Genomic DNA, 17,454 nt, shown 5'->3' with positions numbered 1-17,454 from the left:
ATGACAGTCTCTTTTATTAAATCTAAACTGAAGTTCAAGGTTTTCTTGCTACAGTTGATGAGTGAGACCGCACTAGGTGAGACTTGTATGTATTAAAAAAAAAAAATCTAGTTCCAATTTCAGTTCTGATATTGACTCACTGTGGCCTAGGGAAAGTTGCATATTCTTAGTAAACAGCCACTTCCTAGCTGTTATTGAGGAAAATAACCACTTCTGCCGCTGCCGTGCTGCTTAGGGTTGCGACAACTACATGCCCTAAAAGCTACTGTTGCATAAAGACAGTGTCCAGTGAGGACCTCGCTTCGTAGTTTCTGCATCCACCTACTAAACAGAAATCATCTTGCCCTCATCTGACACTCCGATATAAACATTTAGCTTGAGGAAGGAAAACAGCTTGATTGCCGCTTTGAGGAAACAAAGAAATTGTATCAATAAAATTATAAACAGAGCTAATAAAAAGCAGTCATCAGCCAAAACTGCCAGTGAAAAGCTATGGTTTAGCTAATCTTTTTTCTCGCCAAAGCAACTCCCTCACCTATAAAGCTGCAATATGATCGCTCTCAAAAAAAGTGCTACAAAAACATATGCGCGCTTATTTTCTCCGGGCTTGTAAAACCCACGTTCAGGAAGAGGCTCGCTGCAGCAGCCTGCAAGAACGGATGGTGCCATTTCCCCAGCTCCATTTGCTGCCCGTTGTTGCTCCAACTAAGGTGCAAACAGCTACTCAATTTTTAATGGTGATTCAGCTCATTGTGTTGGAAAAGTATTTCAGCTTTTAGCTGCTACAGTAGCTTAAAACTGCATCCTCCGGAGGCACAGACATCCCTGGCAACTCCAGCGAAAACGCGTTGGTCCCAAGGAGCAAGTTCCTGCTAAGGAGTGAAGCCAAATGTTTCCCATCATGGCTACATGATGGGCCCAGGCCCCGGGGTGAGGGTCAGCAAGGCTCAGGGCCGGGTCCTGCCCTGGGGGCACAGCAACCCCAGGCACCGCTGCAGGCGTGGGGAGGAGCGGCTGGGAGCTGCCCGGCGGGAAAGGGCCTGGGGGTGCTGGTCGACAGCCGCTGGACATGAGCCAGCAGGGTGCCCAGGTGGCCAAGAGGGCCCAGGGCATCCTGGCTTGTGTCAGGAACGGTGTGGCCAGCAGGAGCAGGGCAGGGATGGTCCCCCTGTGCTGGGCACTGGGGAGGCCGCCCCTCGAATGCTGTGCTCAGCGCTGGGCCCCGCACCCCAAGGCGGCCATGGAGGGGCTGGAGCGTGGCCAGAGCAGGGCAGCGAGGCTGGGGCAGGGGCTGGAGCACAAGGCTGGGGAGGAGCGGCTGGGGGAGCTGGGGGGGCTCAGCCTGGAGAAGAGGAGGCTGAGGGGAGCCCTCATCGCTCTCTGCAACGGCCTGAAAGGAGGCTGGAGCCGGGGGGGTCGGTCTCTGCTCCCCAGGAACAAGCGATGGGACGAGAGGGAACGGCCTCAAGCTGCACCAGGGCAGGGTTGGGTTGGGTATGGGGAAAAACTTCTTCCCCCAAAGGGCTGTCAGGCCCTGGCCCAGGCTGCCCAGGGCAGGGGTGCAGTCACAGTCCCTGGAAGTGTTCAAAAAACGTGTGGATGTGGTGCTTAGGGACAGGGTTTAGAGGTGGACCAGGCAGTGCTGGGTTAACGGTTGGACTCGATGATCTCAGAGGTCCTTTCCAACCTTAATGATTCAACCCCTGCGAATGGCACAACCTGGCTTACGATGAGACAAATACACCGGAGAGGAGACAGAACAGAAAAAAGGAGTACAACCAAAGGTGGGTGACTGCTTGTGTCTTCCTAGAGGTGGGGAAAAACAAAGACATGGAAAGGACAATGGGACCAACAACTAACACTGGAAGAAATAGGAGTATCTTGCAAAAAGCGATGCTGCATCAAAAACCAGCATGAGCTCAAGGAGTCAGAAGTCAGAGATGAAGAAGAAAACACCTCGCACCCGAGCGAGCGATGGAGCCAAGACTCTCGGTGCGGGATCCAGCTCCTGGATGCAAACACCTGCGTTGAGCTGGGGCTCTCATCTCCCGCGGCAGCCGGTGGTGGCCAACAGAGCCCAGAGAGCGACGCAGACCCAGCGCGGGTGCCTGCTTCAGCATCAGCTGGATCCCTCTCTGGGCTCCGCTGGCTGTGGGGGGAGATCAGGCACCCAGTTCACATGGAAACATCTGAATTGAGCTGTCTGATCCCACATCTCACCTCACAGCTGTTAGAGAAAAGGTGAATCTTATTTATATTGAAGGAACAAAGGCCCTTCCCACTAATTTTTGAATTTCTAGAGCAGCGCACAATCTCTAGAGGCAAACCAGGCAAAGGTCTTGCAAAAAGAGAAAAAATTGTATAATCCAAGGCCCAGACAGGGGGTGACCAAATTAAGGCTGCTCCAACACCCCCAGCTCTGCCAGTTCCCAGCTTTTGAGTACTTGACTTCGCAAACTGATGGGCCACGAGGAGGCACAGAGTCCCAGAGCGCATTAGCTGCAACACATTGCAGAAAGACGTATCTCAAAAGCAAACAGCCTCTGCTCTGCCTAGCACAGCGTTCGCAAAACAGTCACAGGAAAACCACTTCTTGACATCCTTCCATAAAAGTATGAAAATTAAACCTGCCTTTTTTTTTTGGCATGCCTACCACACCCACCATGTAACTAGAAAATGACTTTTCTTTCAAATTAATTTAGCACTGCTGAAAGGCAGTGGGTCTCAGTTTACAATATCAATGAGGCAAGCACAGCACAGCTGAGGGAACTATAAACTCCATCTCACTATTTTACCAGCCCATTTTAATTTGGGCTGGAAAGCAATCTCTGCTGAAAGAAGGAAAAAAGTTAGTGCAGGTCCCACGTGAGCTCTCCAGGGCGCGGGAGCAGCAGTCTAGGATCGCCTGCATCCTTACGGAGCTCAAAGCAATCACCAGTGTTTGATCCTCTGCACACCTGGAAAACCAGAATACAACAGCAACGAAGGCAATGCTGTACTGCACAGGATGGTGTAATACTTTCTGTGTCAGGGAGGAAATTAACCCAGAAAGCTTATTTAGCACACACCACACCGTCTCTTTGTGACATTACCTTTGGATCGCCAGCACCATTTGAACTAGAACCAAATAATAATCGGGCCAGGTTCATATTCATACGGGTGACCGAGCCACGGATAAAACTCCACCTCCAGTTACCAATCCCAGCTGACCACTCAGATCCCATCCTAGCATTAACATTTTAGTGCAGGTCACCGGAGAACTTGTTACGCTTGCCAAATTACACACGCACAGCAGTGAAGCAGCAAAAATGAGAAAAGTATTCCCTTTGGCAGGTGTTCAGCAGTAATTTGCTGAAAATGTACAAAAAAAGGCACTAAAATTCATTATTTAGCTTTGACAATGTCATGACCGCTAGGGCCATCATCCTTTCCACCAGCCTAGGAGAAAATATAGATCAACAGCATTTACAAATATTGCTAAATTTGGTGTAGCTCAAATTTCTGTTATGAATAAACACTACCACCTCGTAAACCTATGACAAAGATCTATTTGGCTCCAGCATCCACCTTAGAAAACCTAAAGTCACATAATATCAGATGTACTGTTGCACATGCACAGAAATACATGGGTATGGCTTCCTCATATCTACCTTCCCCAGTCGTCTACGTTCAGTCACAAACCTGGATATTTTAAATGCAGGAGAAAATGCTGTGGAAATACTGAACAGGACAGATAACTGGATAGGCAATCACTTTCCGTAGCTGCAGGAGGAAAAAAGGCGAACAGCTACCCATAACAAGACGAGGATCTGATGAAATGACTTTCACTTGTATATCTTCCAAATAACACGCGCTTCAGCAGCTAAAAGTTGGGTCTTGCAGTAGAAAATAAGCGATGGAAAAGTAACAGGATGCCAACAAAGGCCAGCCAGCTTTGGGGTAAATTTCCTCAAATTCTGCAAGCTGGAAAGACGTTATCCATACTGAAGGCATTTAGGGGTAAACACTCAGCAACAAACAGGTTTTAATGGCAAACATAGCTCCTGCACCATGGAAGAGTCACATCCAAAGCCGGAAAACAAAGAAAACCTGCCTGCTTCTCCAGAACTAGTTAGGAACTAGTCTCCAAATCTCTGGGAATAAAAGGAAATTTAGGCAAAATCTCTGTTGGAAACGATCTGGCACTAAAACAATAGCCAGTTATCTCCTGCCTGGCACAGAGGCACAGAAAAATGACTGCCCAGCCAGATGTCCTGAGGGATCTGACAGACGAGCTCTGATGGATACAGCCACAGCAATTTGCAACGTTGCTGCCTCCTGCTATTCGCTTCCTTCTCTGCCAGAAGCCGCTGCCTGCGCAGGAGGGGATGCAGAACCGGATCAGTATCCGCACACCTCGGCTGCCCAAATTACTGCTAGGATAGGAGCTTAAGCTGACAATTACAGCGGTTTGTGCTGGAGCTGCCAGAGCCTACCTGTCACGGCACCTACACATTATGGCAAGTCAAGAGGTGAGATCTGACTATCAAATTCTGGCAATTTGTAGCAGGGCAATTTAACAGGCTGGGCTCCCCGCAGCCAAAGAAGTAGGATAGCTTCTTAAATCGCTATCTGTTCCAGATTACATTAATTTGCCACAGAGTGAACTCTGGCAGCTGAAGGGTGGACGACTATGTTTAGCTGCCTGTTTTGGAAGGGGTAACCTCAAGCAGAGGGTCAAGGTAGATAAAAGGAGAACAGTAACCTCTTAAATCGCCCCAGCATGAATCACTGGAGCTAGTGAGTCAAAGCTCTTGGTTATTTTTGCTAGAGCCACAATTAGTACTCAGAAAGCTCAATTAAGATACATTAGTGTAACAAGCAAGCATATGTCAATTGAGCCATCTGAATTATAGGAGAGCATCTTCTTCGCCTATACTAACCACCAGGTAAAGCACTGTATTGGGTTTGCATGGCAAGGTTTTGGTAGCGGGGGGGTACAGGGGTGGCTTCTGCGAGAAGCTGCTAGAAGCTTCCCCCATGTCCGACAGAGCCAACGCCAGCCGGCTCCAAGACGGACCCGCTGCTGGCCAAGGCCGAGCCCATCAGCGATGGTGGTAGCACCTCTGGGATAACGTATTTAAGAAGGGGGGAAAAAACCAACCCTGTGCATTTGCAGTTGGAGAGAGGAGTGAGAATATGTGAGAAACAGCCCTGCAGACACCAAGGTCAGTGAGGAAGGAGGGGAAGAGGTGCTCCAGGTGCCGGAGCAGAGATTCCCCTGCAGCCCCTGGTGCAGACCATGGTGAGGCAGGCTGTGCCCCTGCAGCCCAGGGAGGTCCACGGTGGAGCAGAGACCCACCTGCAGCCCAGGGAGGTCCACGGTGGAGCAGAGATCCACCTGCAGCCCAGGGAGGTCCACGGTGGAGCAGAGACCCACCTGCAGCCCATGGAGGTCCACAGTGGAGCAGAGATCCACCTGCAGCCCAGGGAGGACCCCATGCCGGAGCAGGGGGATGCCCGAAGGACGCTGGGACCCCGTGGGAAGCCCGCGCTGGAGCAGGCTCCTGGCGGGAGCTGTGGCCCCGTGGAGAGAGGAGCCCAGGCTGGAGCAGGGCAGAGTGTGAGGAGCCCTCCCCTGGGGAGGAAGGAGCGGCAGAGACAGCGTGGCATGGACTGACCCCAACCCCATTCCCCGTCCCCCTGCGCCGCTGGCGGGGAGGAGGGAGAGAAATGGGGAGTGAAGTTGAGCCTGGGAAGAAGGGAGGGGTGGGGGGAAGGTACTTTAGGATTTAGTTTTTATTTCTCATTACCCTACTCTGATTTAATTGGTAATAAATTTAACTAATTTCCCCAAGTCGAGTCTGTTTTGCCTGTGACAGTAATTTCTGAGTGATCTCTCCCTGCCCTTACCTCCACCCACGAGCCTTTCATTATATTTTCCCTCCCGTGTCCAGCCGAGGAGGGGAGCGACAGAGCGGCTTTGGTGGGCACCTGGTGTCCGGCCACGGTCAACCCACCACAAGCGTGTTTGCTTAAATCTCTTTCCCTGAGATTCACAGTACAGTAAAATTCCTCACAAGTGGGGCCAGCGAAACACGTACACAAAGCCAGCTGCAACAGCACAGGCCTAATATCCCACTTGCCACCCCACGTAACTCCGTTGCATGTCTGTGCCCTGGAAGTCAAGCAGCCGAGCTAAATCTTGGTAAAATTACAACAGCGGCAGCAGCAAGACTAGACTTACTGGCAGAAACCTTTGTCTTCTAACAAAACTCCTAAAGACTCATTTGGGAAATTTAAAACAGACTTAATTTGAAAACAAAGAGCAACCTTTTGAAAGTAGGTTTATTTCTCACTGTTGAAAAGCAACATTAGGAGTTGCTTAGCTGTCAACCCTCACGATCACTCTGTTTCTTGTGGAGAAACTGCAGCTTCTATTAGAAGAATTACTGATACACAAGATCTAACGCGGGTATTTGAGAAAAGAATATAACGATCTTTCCAGAAAACACATCATCTGATAACCACACAAACCACATTTTTCATGGGTTGCTCTGATCTGGCATGTTCAAGAGGAGTGATTTCCAGCTGGGTTTTAAAATGCATCAGGAGCTCCACATATCAAACCAACTGCTGCTGGAACTGCCAGTGCTCGGGGCTTTTTTTCTTCCTCGGATGGGCTAAGATGTCTTAAACTGGACACACAATAATCCAGCTCTAAGCAGTGGTTATTTAAAACCTGTGTCTTTGCTTTCAGCGCAGGCTCCAAAGTAGCTGGATCTATCTGCTTACCGCTTGCCAAAAGATCAATATGGCTTTTGGGATACCTAAAGGAGATTTCCTCGTGCATCATGAAAACATTTGTGGCAGCGGGAAGCATTGCTGCCTGCTCACCAGCTCAGCGGAGGAGACAGCTAATGGTGGAAACACAAAAGGACACTTGGCAAAAGCAATCGATGATAAGCCTGAGAAAAAGGCAGTCTCACGGGGTTGTTCGGTATTAGGAGCTGCAATTTCTCCACGAGGAATCAAACGCAGCCAACGGTACTCACTTCTGCAAGTTCTGGGCTCCAACGCACGATGGAAGTGGAAAATGAGCCTTTGAAGAGACTACTGACTGAGGAGGGGATGTAAAGCTGAATCAGTCTTGGATTACAGACCTATTATAGAAATAGTTATTATGTCTGCTGTGCACCTGAATATTGTCACATAAATATCAGGTACACAAGATAGCTGAATTGCAGAACATGAGGTTCCAGCAATTTTATCCCCTTTATACTTTGCCATTAACAATGTGATTTACGATCAGATCGAACATCAGACAATGCACGATACTGTGAAAATAAAATTTAAAAAATAATTCCTGTGCATTTTTAACTACACTAAGAGAAGCCAGGCTTGATGTTGCAGTCCGAGGAGCCGCACGGGCGCGTAGCTTAGGGGGATCTTTCTGACACCTGCCTTTCTCAACACAGGCAAGTTCTCCTTTGGCCTCATGCGCTAATTAACAGTCAGATCCTGGCTCAGCGAAGCGGTGCTCAGCCCTCGAAGCGGTGAGTCACGGTGGCAGTTAAATATGCCCAGCACCTCTAATGACTCATGGGTCAGGTGAGAGGAGCGAAATGATGGGGAGCAGCGATTCTCATCTGCATGTGGATTTTACACCTTCTTGGTTCACTGTCCTCGTGAAAGAGCAAAGGCAGCCGCGATCAGCCATCGAGTCAACGCTGTGGCTTGATGGGAACAACTCCCAGAGGAAGGCGTATTTCTCTAGCGTACAAAAAGAAAAATCTTTCTTATAGTGATTCTTTAGCAGTAATTACAAATCTCCTCCTAAAGAAGGGAAGCTTATCACCACGTCTACAACCTTGCTTGATAAGTATCCAGAAGTGCACTGAAGTCTCCTAAGTGGTGTTCTCGGCAGATAAAAATTAAAACTTCTCAGTCTCCTTGCACGCTCTCTACAAAACAAAGATCCCCTCTGGCTCTGCAATTCTTCACTTATTCCTTGGCCAACTTATTTCTCAAGCATACCAAAGCACCTCAAGCAAAGACTTCTGTCCGAAGAGCCTAAAAAGTGTTTATTACCTCAACAGGGAGGTGCTACAGAAATACTAAACAGCAGCAACGCTTTCTCAGGGAAGTCATCTCCTTCCTCCACTCGCAACAGAGTCGCTAGGAAAGCCTGGCAGTTTATCTTCTTAAAAATCACACTTTTGGTTGGCGAGTTCACGTATGTAAATACGGTCACTTCGACACTCATCTTCTGTTCATGCATCCATAAAACCCACAATCTTAACTCACTCCAGGTCCACTCGTGCAAAAAGGATCTCCCACTGCTTTACAAATAGAGGCATAAAGGGAGTTCTTCACACCCCCCAAGTCAGCTGCCCAGTTTACCTGGAAACAGTTTAAAGCAGCAACCTAGCTTACACGCTCGGAGCCATCCCGTGAAGATCCTGCTCTCTCCACTGACTACAAAGCCACAGTTTCAGACTTATTTATTCAGCAGCAGCTGGCTAGAGCAGTGCCTTGCTTCCCCGAGACAGATCAGCCCCAGTCCCACACCATTTCTCTCATACAGGCACTGCTGGGTTTGCAGCTTTGTGATTTACCACGGGGCCGGATTCACCATAAGACTCTGAATCTGTAAGAAAGCCAGAAGCCAACTCAGAACATCAGCTGGAGTCCAAGGGCCAACACAGTTTGAAGACTTATTGATTTAGTCAGACTTGCAGTCCCGATTCCTGGTAAGGAACAGTCTATACCTCCGTGGCAGGCTACGGTCGTACTGTACTGGTTGAAACTGCACAGAGTCACATCCTTTTTATCGGATTAACTGGGACCAGAAGCTGCAGTGGGCTGATCAAGACAAAGTATTATACGAAGAAAGCTGAAAATTACGTCAAGAGGAGGATGCCAGATTGATGAGCCCTTCAGCGCTGCACAGTTCAGACCGTATAGGTCAGCATATCACTACCACTGGAAAGGCAGCATTGGACGTAGAAGCAAAGCTCAAGTTTAAAGGCCAAAATAAAGAAATGACTGGACAAAAGGGGGAAAAAACGTGTACACAGTTAGGTGGACTGAAGCCTATATAGATAGATGCTGCACTGGTTTAATCAAAGGTCATGCTCAGAAAGACTTTTTAAGCAGTATCCTGGCTGAAGGTCTTTCTCCCCATTAGGGAATCACTGTACAAAATCTAAAATTAACTAATGATTTGCAGAAGGAGAAAAAATTTCAAGGCTACCATAATCACATTCAAAGGAAGGGGTGAGAGAGACCAGATCTCAGGTTACCAGCTAATGCAGTATTCACAACATAGAACAAGTAAAATATTGTCAGTATTCCCCACGTAGCACAGCCTCTGGTGATGGAAGCAGTGAGGGAGAAGGGCTGAATCCTCAGGTACAAAGAGAAATAAATTCAACCTTGACTGTTTATTCCAAGTGTCATTGACCATCTCAGAACAGTACTGCAGTGACACGGTACAACAACTAAATGCAAGAAGCACAAAAAGTAAAAGGTCTGATTCATCTTGAACCCAATTTTCTCGCCTCTAGAATATTTAGGAAGTGCAACTTGAATAACTCCCACATACCTCCATTTACTAAGCATTTAACGTGAATTTTATGTTAAAAATATAAACCTTTATTTATCTGCTGGAAAAAACCCACAAATTGTCAGTGCAGGTTTTCTCACATCGCTCGATCTGCATGCTTGCAAGGCAGCACGCTGACTTCAGAGTCACTTCATTTTTGCATGCACTTAAAATGACTCGGTCACACGCTCCGTGTCGTAAATAGTTTCCTCAATAATCTGCAGTGCAAATGACAGGCTACTCCAAAAGCATTTTTGGGTCCAGTAAAATTAGCTAGACACCTGCAGCAGAAAAAAAAATGGAATAGCCACATCCTGAACCGCCTGACGTAGGTATAGGCACAGTGCAAATTTGAATAGACAACCTGCAAATTCCACCCTTCTTCCATAATGAGTTGCGTCCTTCTGTGCTCACAACCAGGGCAGTGGAGCAAAAGAAAAGCAATTCTTTTCCCAACTTGTTTGTGATTTTGTCTTATAAAATCCACTTGGAAAGAGCAGCATAGCACTTTTTGTTGTCTGGTCTTTGAATGACAAGAAGAAAAAAAAAAACCAAAGAAAACCAGCAGAAGCGTTTGCTGCCCTCCAGAGGAAAGCCAAATGAAGTTACAGCTTTAAAATACGAAGGTAGCCATGAAGCTAGACAAGGACTACTCCTGCTCAGTTTTAAAACCACTTTCTTTAGTAGATGATAATGGTATCAATGAAAATCTACTGTACTGAACGACAACGAGGTAGCAAACTAGAACTGTCAGTAGGGATGCTCACCTAGTTTTAACAGCTCCAAAACATCAAATCTTTCCAATTTTTCTTCCCAGTTTTATGCTGCAAAATGCACTGGAAAGTTATGTATTTAATGACCCAAAGCACAGGCAAATAGATCATTTTCAGTTCATCAACTGTAAAATGGGAAGAGGAGCGTCTCCTTGTCACACCAAAACACCGCAAGGGTAACTGCGTTTGAGACTGCAAGGGGCTCAGAGCTCCTGAGCAGTGACGCTCTCGGGGGTGAGTCATCCCTTACGGGAGCTGACGTCTGGCCTCCCTCCAAGCCAGGATCAGCTCCCCTTCCCAGCTAAAGGAAATAAATCCCACGGCAATGTGATTCGTCACAACTCCAAATCAAGGTGATGAGGCATAAAAGGTAGAAATCCAGACGGAACGCCAAGAAATTAGAAGCAGCTTAGCATTTCCTACATGAGAAAATAGATAAACCATGGCCCTATCTTCTGCTGGCGCTATGCAGTACCCAGAGCAATGCTGCAAGTTGAGCTATAAATATTCTGTGCCTAAACACGTATTTGGATAAATATTGCCTTTTTAAAAAAAAAAAAAAAAAGAGGTCTGAATTTTTGTCTGCAGTATTTTCCGTTCGTACACCAGTTAAAGAACACTTTTAAATAATTACATTAAAGAAAACCACGATGCTTACCTGACGGCCTCTGCTACATTATTGGAAGTGTGACCTGATAAGGCATCGTGAAGGTTTCTGATGAAGTAATCTCTGTACTCTTCAGGCAGGGCCATGAATGTTCCACCCATCACAATGAACTCTACTTTATCCACGCTGTGGCCCAACTGCTTCAGCTGTAAAATTAAAAGTACCAGAGAAAAATTACGGATCAGGGACTTATCTAAAGGACTTCTCTGAAAACCCTGACATTCCTACACTGCATTTCCTTCTTTACTTGTCATATCTTTTATGAATGACAAACTATTAATACTTTTGTACAGATTTCTTGTAATCTCCCCCCAAAAAAACCTCAAAAATTATTTTCCTACTGCAAGAACACAGTACAGATACTGAGCCCAGCATCAGTACAGATATTGAGCCCAGCATAACCGGTTTTCTCGACAAAGCAGAATTATTTGAGCCTAGATCTTGCTGATGGGAGTTACAATGGTTCCAGTTTGAAGCTAGCTTAGATATGGCCAGTAGGAAAAGTTTCCTCGCATCTGCTTCAATCCATGTAGAACCAACTTTCCTTAAAAACTTGTGGGAGAAAAGGACTACACTGAATCCATGGAAAATTTTCCAATGGATTTGGAGATAAACAGGAAACCAGTCAAAGCAGAACAGGATTGAGAAACTCTTCAGATCTTTTAATTCTCCAGCGGAGACCCCCAAAAAATCATTTTGGTAGGAAAGCCACTGTTTCAGTACTAAATTCTCCATGTAAGTAATTACCAAGAGCTAGCAACTGCCACAAAAGTTCAGTACAATTTTGTTGCAACAGGGTCTCCTATCAGTAATCAGGTATTGTTCAGAACAGATGACATCTTTAAGAGGTTCAAAACTTGTCATTTATCTAATGGAAATTACTGTTAGACAGTTAAAAGGCCTAAAAATAATTTTTCCATGGGGATCAAGTCAGGCTAACGTCGAATTACAGAATCATGAAATGATGAGGTTGGAAGGGACCTCTGGAGATCACCTAGTCCAATCTCTCTTCTCACAGCAGCATCAGCCACAGCAGTTTGTTCGGCGCTGTGTCCAGACAGGCTTTGAGTATCTCACGGGACGGAGACTGCACAACCTCTCTGGGCAACCCGGTCCAGCGCTCGGTCACCCTCACAATTAAAAACTGTTTCATGATGTTTTGGGAATTTCTCATGTTTCAATTTGTGCCTGTTGCGTTCTGTCACGGGGCACCACTGAGAAGAGCCTTAGCCATCTTCTTAGTGTCTCCCACCAGGTATTTATACACATCGGTATGATTGCCCCAAGCCTTCTCTTCCCCAGCCTAAACAGTCCTGGCTCTCTCAACGTCTCCTCAGATGCTCCAGTCCCTTCATCGTCTTAGCCTTGCACCAGTATGTTCCTGTCTGTCTTCTGGAGAGCGCAGGACTGGACACAGCTCTCCAGATGGGCCCTCACCACTGCTGAGGCCGGAGGACGGATCTCCTCCCTTGACCTGCTGGCAACACTCATCCTAATGCAGCCCAGGAGGCTGCTGGCCTTCTTTGCCTCAAGGCCACAACGCTGCTCATGGTCAGCTTGGTGTCCACCAGGACCCCCAGGCCTTTTTCTGTCAAGCTGCTTTCCAGCTGGTCAGCCCCCAGCATGTACTGGTGCCTGGGGTTGTTCCTCCCCAGAGGCAGGACTTGACATTTCCCTTTGCTGAACTTCAAGAGGTTCCTGCCTGCCCATTTCTCCAGCCTTGTCCAGGTCAACCTGAAAGGCAGCACAATCCTCTGGTCTATCATCCACTCCTCCCAATTCTGCATAGTCTACAAACTTGCTGACAGCGTGTTCCGTCCCAACATCTAGGTCGTTAACAGAGAGGTTAAACGCTATCGGCCCCCAGTATCGACAGCTGGCTCCTATCACTGGCCTCCAGCTGGACTTAGTGCTGCTGATCCCAGCCCTTTCAGCCACCAGTTCAGGAATTAGAAGCATTATCATTATTTTCTTCACAATCACAACGCATTCCCCTTTCACTGTAAAAATTTACCTGTTCCACTCTGTGTCTTGTCTGGAGATAGGGGTCATATCTGGCCCGAATGGCCCTCATGGACGTTGGCTAAAAAACACAAGGAGATCCATTTTGTAAACTTAAAAAAAAAAACAACACAGTGAAAAAGAACAAAAAGACTACGCTTAGCACTGAAATGCTAAAGTCTTCAAATCCTAATGGACCCTATAGTCTCCAGACTCACAACCAGAGAACCCATCCAACTGTAAATTTGAATTTGGCTCCTTAACACATTTTTTTATCCTTAGATGGTACTACAACAAAGAGAATGGCACAATTTTTCAAGTTTTTAGTTCATTAGAGCAGGATGGATAAATAATCTCCATAGTGAGTCTCAAGAAATATTGGGGGGGGAAATCACAAAACAAAATGTTTTTCAAAATACAAGTTTTTCTCTCCTGTTCATCTCAGTTTTTCTTCACTTGCACAACAGTCATCCAAGGAGTGCTGTCTAGAACTCAGTCTAAACTTCGAATATTCTTTCACCTAAACATATTCTTTCAACTGAAATCCCTAATAGCTTACTTTTTATATTACTAGCTGATGTAAGCCTATTAATGATACTCTAAGATAAGGTTTTCAAGTATCTTTTGTATCCTGGATTTGTTTGGTATTTCATATCTGCTATATTAAAAGCTCTGAAGGATGAGGACTCTTTAAATCATGCATAGCTCCCACATGCTGTTAGTATTAAACAAATGAACACAACACGTCCAAAACAACATGACTTATAAAGTAATATAAATATAAATATACACAGGATTTTCCTACTTTGCACTAAAGGGACAAGTTTGAAGCCACTAAAAAACAGATAACAGGCAAAATCCGTACTAAAAGGATGCTGCATCACTGTTTACCAAATTAATCCAGTTTGTATTTTACCTCATTTTACTACTTTATATCTGTACAATAGCTATGAGTCACAATAATTTAGTCACAACAAGATCTTTTGCTATTAAACTTTCGGCATACAACAGGAGAGTGCTATTTTGCTTATATATATTTAGCGAGATATCACTGCAGATACAGACATATAAGGGCATAGGTGTAATTTCAGAGGCACTAACAGCTAAATAATGGGCTTTTTTCCAGAGCTTAGCCTTTGTTCATCTGCAGGGTCCTGTAGGTTGGACAGGACTAAGTTAGGGCAGGAGGCTCAGGGCTGTGTCCAGTCAGTGCTTGACTATCTTTAAGAATAGAGTTCCCCAAACCTCTCTAGATCCCTACTCAAGTGTTTGACAACCGTCACGTTAAAACATTCTTTTCTTATATCAAGGCACAATTTTCCACATTCCACCTCATGTTTGTTGCCTCTCACCTTTCCGCTGGGCAGCTGGGAGGAGCAGTCTGGCTCTGCGTTCTCCATACCCTTCCCTTAAACCCGTCTTGAGCCACAAGTAAAACCGCACGTTTCTGCGGGACTGGTTAGTTAGGAAAATTTTGACGCAGATTGATAACTGCTGCAGGAATCACAGCCAGCATTCATTTCAACGAACCGCATGCAGCGGTGTCCCATGGAAGACAGCAATATCACCTTCAACTGCTCTTACTCTTATGCTTTCCACAGCTGGAGATTCAGATTAACAGCCGTTCCTGCACCAGCAAGTCACGGGGAACAGCCACGACGCTCCACTTGCCCTGCTCAGAATCACAGGCTGCTCGCTCCTGCTCTACCGCGTATTACACGTGTAACAGCGTGAACAGCAGCAAGGTGAGGAGAAAGAAACAACTGCTACAATAACTGAGAAGAATTTCCAGTCTTGTAGTTGAGCTGCTTTAGATTTAGTTTATGAAGTCTGCTTTTGTTTTTTATTCTTGCAACACGGGTGAATTTGCAGAAATAAAGAACAGCCTAACCCAAGTTTATAGAGCGCGTAGGCAATGCTTTATGGCAGACTGAAGTAATACCTCATATCCGGTGTAGGACTGTGTTGAATATTCAAAATCAGAATCAGGTCCACCTGGGCAGTATCTGCAAATATTAAAAGACAGAAAACAGGCATCAAACTCAATTGCAACGACTTAATCTGTCTGAGGTACGGGTACCCAGAGGGTGCAGGCTGGGCAGACGCTGCTCTAACTACCCCATCTCTCATCAGAAACGCAGGGGAACACAAATTCGAGACAGCCTGACCACAGCAACATGCCAACCGCTCTCCTGGCATTCAGGAGCTCTCATATGGCCTCAGGCTGCGCCAGGGCAGGTTTAGGTTGGATATTAGGAAAAACTTCTTCCCCCAAAGGGCTGTCAGGGCCTGGCCCAGGCTGCCCAGGGCAGGGGCTGAGTCCCCATCCCTGGGGGGATTTAAAAGCCGGGGAGATGTGGTGCTGAGGGACATGGTTTAGTGGTGGGCTTGGCAGTGCTGGGTTAACGGTTGGACTCAATGATCTTAAAGGTCTTTTCCAACCTTAACGATTCCATGATTCTATATAGGCAAAACCAAATCCCCAAAAGGTAAGCCTTATTAGCTCAAGCACTATAGTACCTTAATGCTGCAATACAGCTTCTGGACTAAAGCTGAGAGCACAGGACAGACGAATGAATTCCTGTGTTTCTGCATCACCCGATGTAAACAGAGGTACAGACCCAAACGCTGAAGACAGCAGTTCTGTGGTATCCAGTAACACTGAGAGGAACTGACCCTATGTGTGTTCAGAAACGCTAAGTGTACGGTGCAGAACAGTTGTTTCATTTAATTTTAATGAGAATGGGATGTCAAGAAACAGTTCGGACCTGTCAAATGACTACATCCACATAAAACAACTTGATAAGACTTACCAGAAGCAAAATGTACTGTGAGCATATTTCTGGAACATGGCATTATTTTAGGGAGCTGCCATACAGTTTTGGAGCAAGTTACATACAGATTATTAGATTTTTAGAAAGTAATTATACAATCATAAACAATTTAAATATTTTCCACCATTCTATTAAAAACATCGTCTCATTTGATGTAAAATATGATTTTCCTTTGGCATGGGAAGACATAAAATAGAGACATCATCCTGTTACACAATCTGCGTTGCTTTTCCAGAAATTTATAGAATTTAAATATCTGGATGGTGAGAAAGCTCATTTACATTTGTTTTCTGAACTTAGGAACATGCTATTTAATGAATACAGCATTCTAAGACTACTTCAAAAGAATACAGTCCATCTCCTGCGGATAACTATATGGAGGTTTGGTATTGAACTACAGTTTCTGCATTTAGAGGCTTGTTTGAAACTCATTCTGTGATGCAGCAAGACAGATCTGCGGCTATTGCAGGATGACTGCTAGCCAGGAGAGGAACGGTACACGGCAGGTAGTAATTAAAACAAATATAAATCTCTTCTGAAGGGTCCTTAGCTTTCTTTTGAGGGCTGTGGGATTAATGACCGACCTACAGTCGTTCTGTGCTCAAAGACGACCTGAGACAGGAGGGCTGACAACCCCTTCAACGTTAACCACGGGCACTGAGCACCTCCAACAGACGAGGCAATAGAGCAGCCAGCGTGTTGTTACTTACAGTGAGCAGACCTCAAATGCACAGACTAAAATAACGCCATCGCTATCAAATCAGGCGCACTCGGTTCGCAGTATAATTGATTAGTTTCCTCACCGCCTGCCCTGCAAACTCAACCCAAGTCATTCGTCACCATTATAAAATTAATTACCAAATTACCATGGCCAAATTAATTTGCTGGCAAAAGTTGCGCAGGCCAATTGAAGGCATTTCATTACCTGGAACAGCTCGAGCAGAATAGCTGCTCATGCAAAAACAAGAATGGAGCCAGCTGGTAGTGAAATACACGGATGTTTTGGGAGTGACAAGGCGGGAAAGAAGCAATGTTTTGAAATAGATGAACTGATATGGCTAGGAAAAAAACAGATGAGATTTCAGGTGCACAGACTCTTAAGTCAAACAGAGGTAACATACTTCAAGGTAAACCCAGCTTGGGTTTCTCAGTTCAAATCCAACTCAGAAGCTATTCCCTTAACGCCACGAGCTCTTGGCAGCTGGAGGCCTTCCCTTCCATCTGTGCTCGCGCTTCATTCCAGCGCCAGGCAGAGCCAGACTGTCACACCGAGCGGGTCTTGGCAGACAACACCTGCACCTCCTCAGGTGGGTCTCAGTTCAACGGTTTTCAAACTTCTCAGATTGAGCCCTGTTTCTTTGCTGTAATAAGTCTTCTCCAAGCTGCTTACGTAGCCAGCCACCGCACCTGCGCACCCTGCCACAGTAATACAACTTATATTTCATCGTTAATGCATTCCCCTGGTTACTATATTCACGGAAGTGTGTATCTACTAAGGTAAGTAGGGCTCAGCCCATGAAACAAAAAGGTTTCCTCCTCGAAGAAAAACCGAAACCAAGTAGACTTTTTAGCGTAACGCGCAGGTATCAGCAA

At 46.1% G+C, this 17,454-nt stretch overlaps 1 protein-coding gene across 1 annotated transcript in view; it reads right to left on the bottom strand.

Annotated features, from left to right (window-relative positions):
* The window catches only part of ELP3 (elongator acetyltransferase complex subunit 3), a 99,280-nt gene that overhangs the window by 75,064 nt on the left and 6,762 nt on the right, over positions 1-17,454 (bottom strand). The window contains exons 5-7 of the mRNA XM_082306682.1: positions 14,970-15,033; positions 13,041-13,109; positions 11,018-11,172 (exon numbers count right to left, since the gene is read on the bottom strand). Of these exons, the coding sequence (XP_082162808.1) occupies positions 11,018-11,172; positions 13,041-13,109; positions 14,970-15,033 (288 nt within the window). The remainder of the gene's footprint in view (positions 1-11,017; positions 11,173-13,040; positions 13,110-14,969; positions 15,034-17,454) is intronic.

This window comes from Platalea leucorodia (genome assembly GCF_965183815.1).
Source record: "Platalea leucorodia genome assembly, chromosome: 3".
In the NCBI taxonomy this organism is placed as follows: domain Eukaryota; kingdom Metazoa; phylum Chordata; class Aves; order Pelecaniformes; family Threskiornithidae; genus Platalea; species Platalea leucorodia.
The sequence above is the reverse complement of the archived record's forward strand: the minus strand, read 5'-3'. Positions and strand labels throughout refer to the sequence as shown.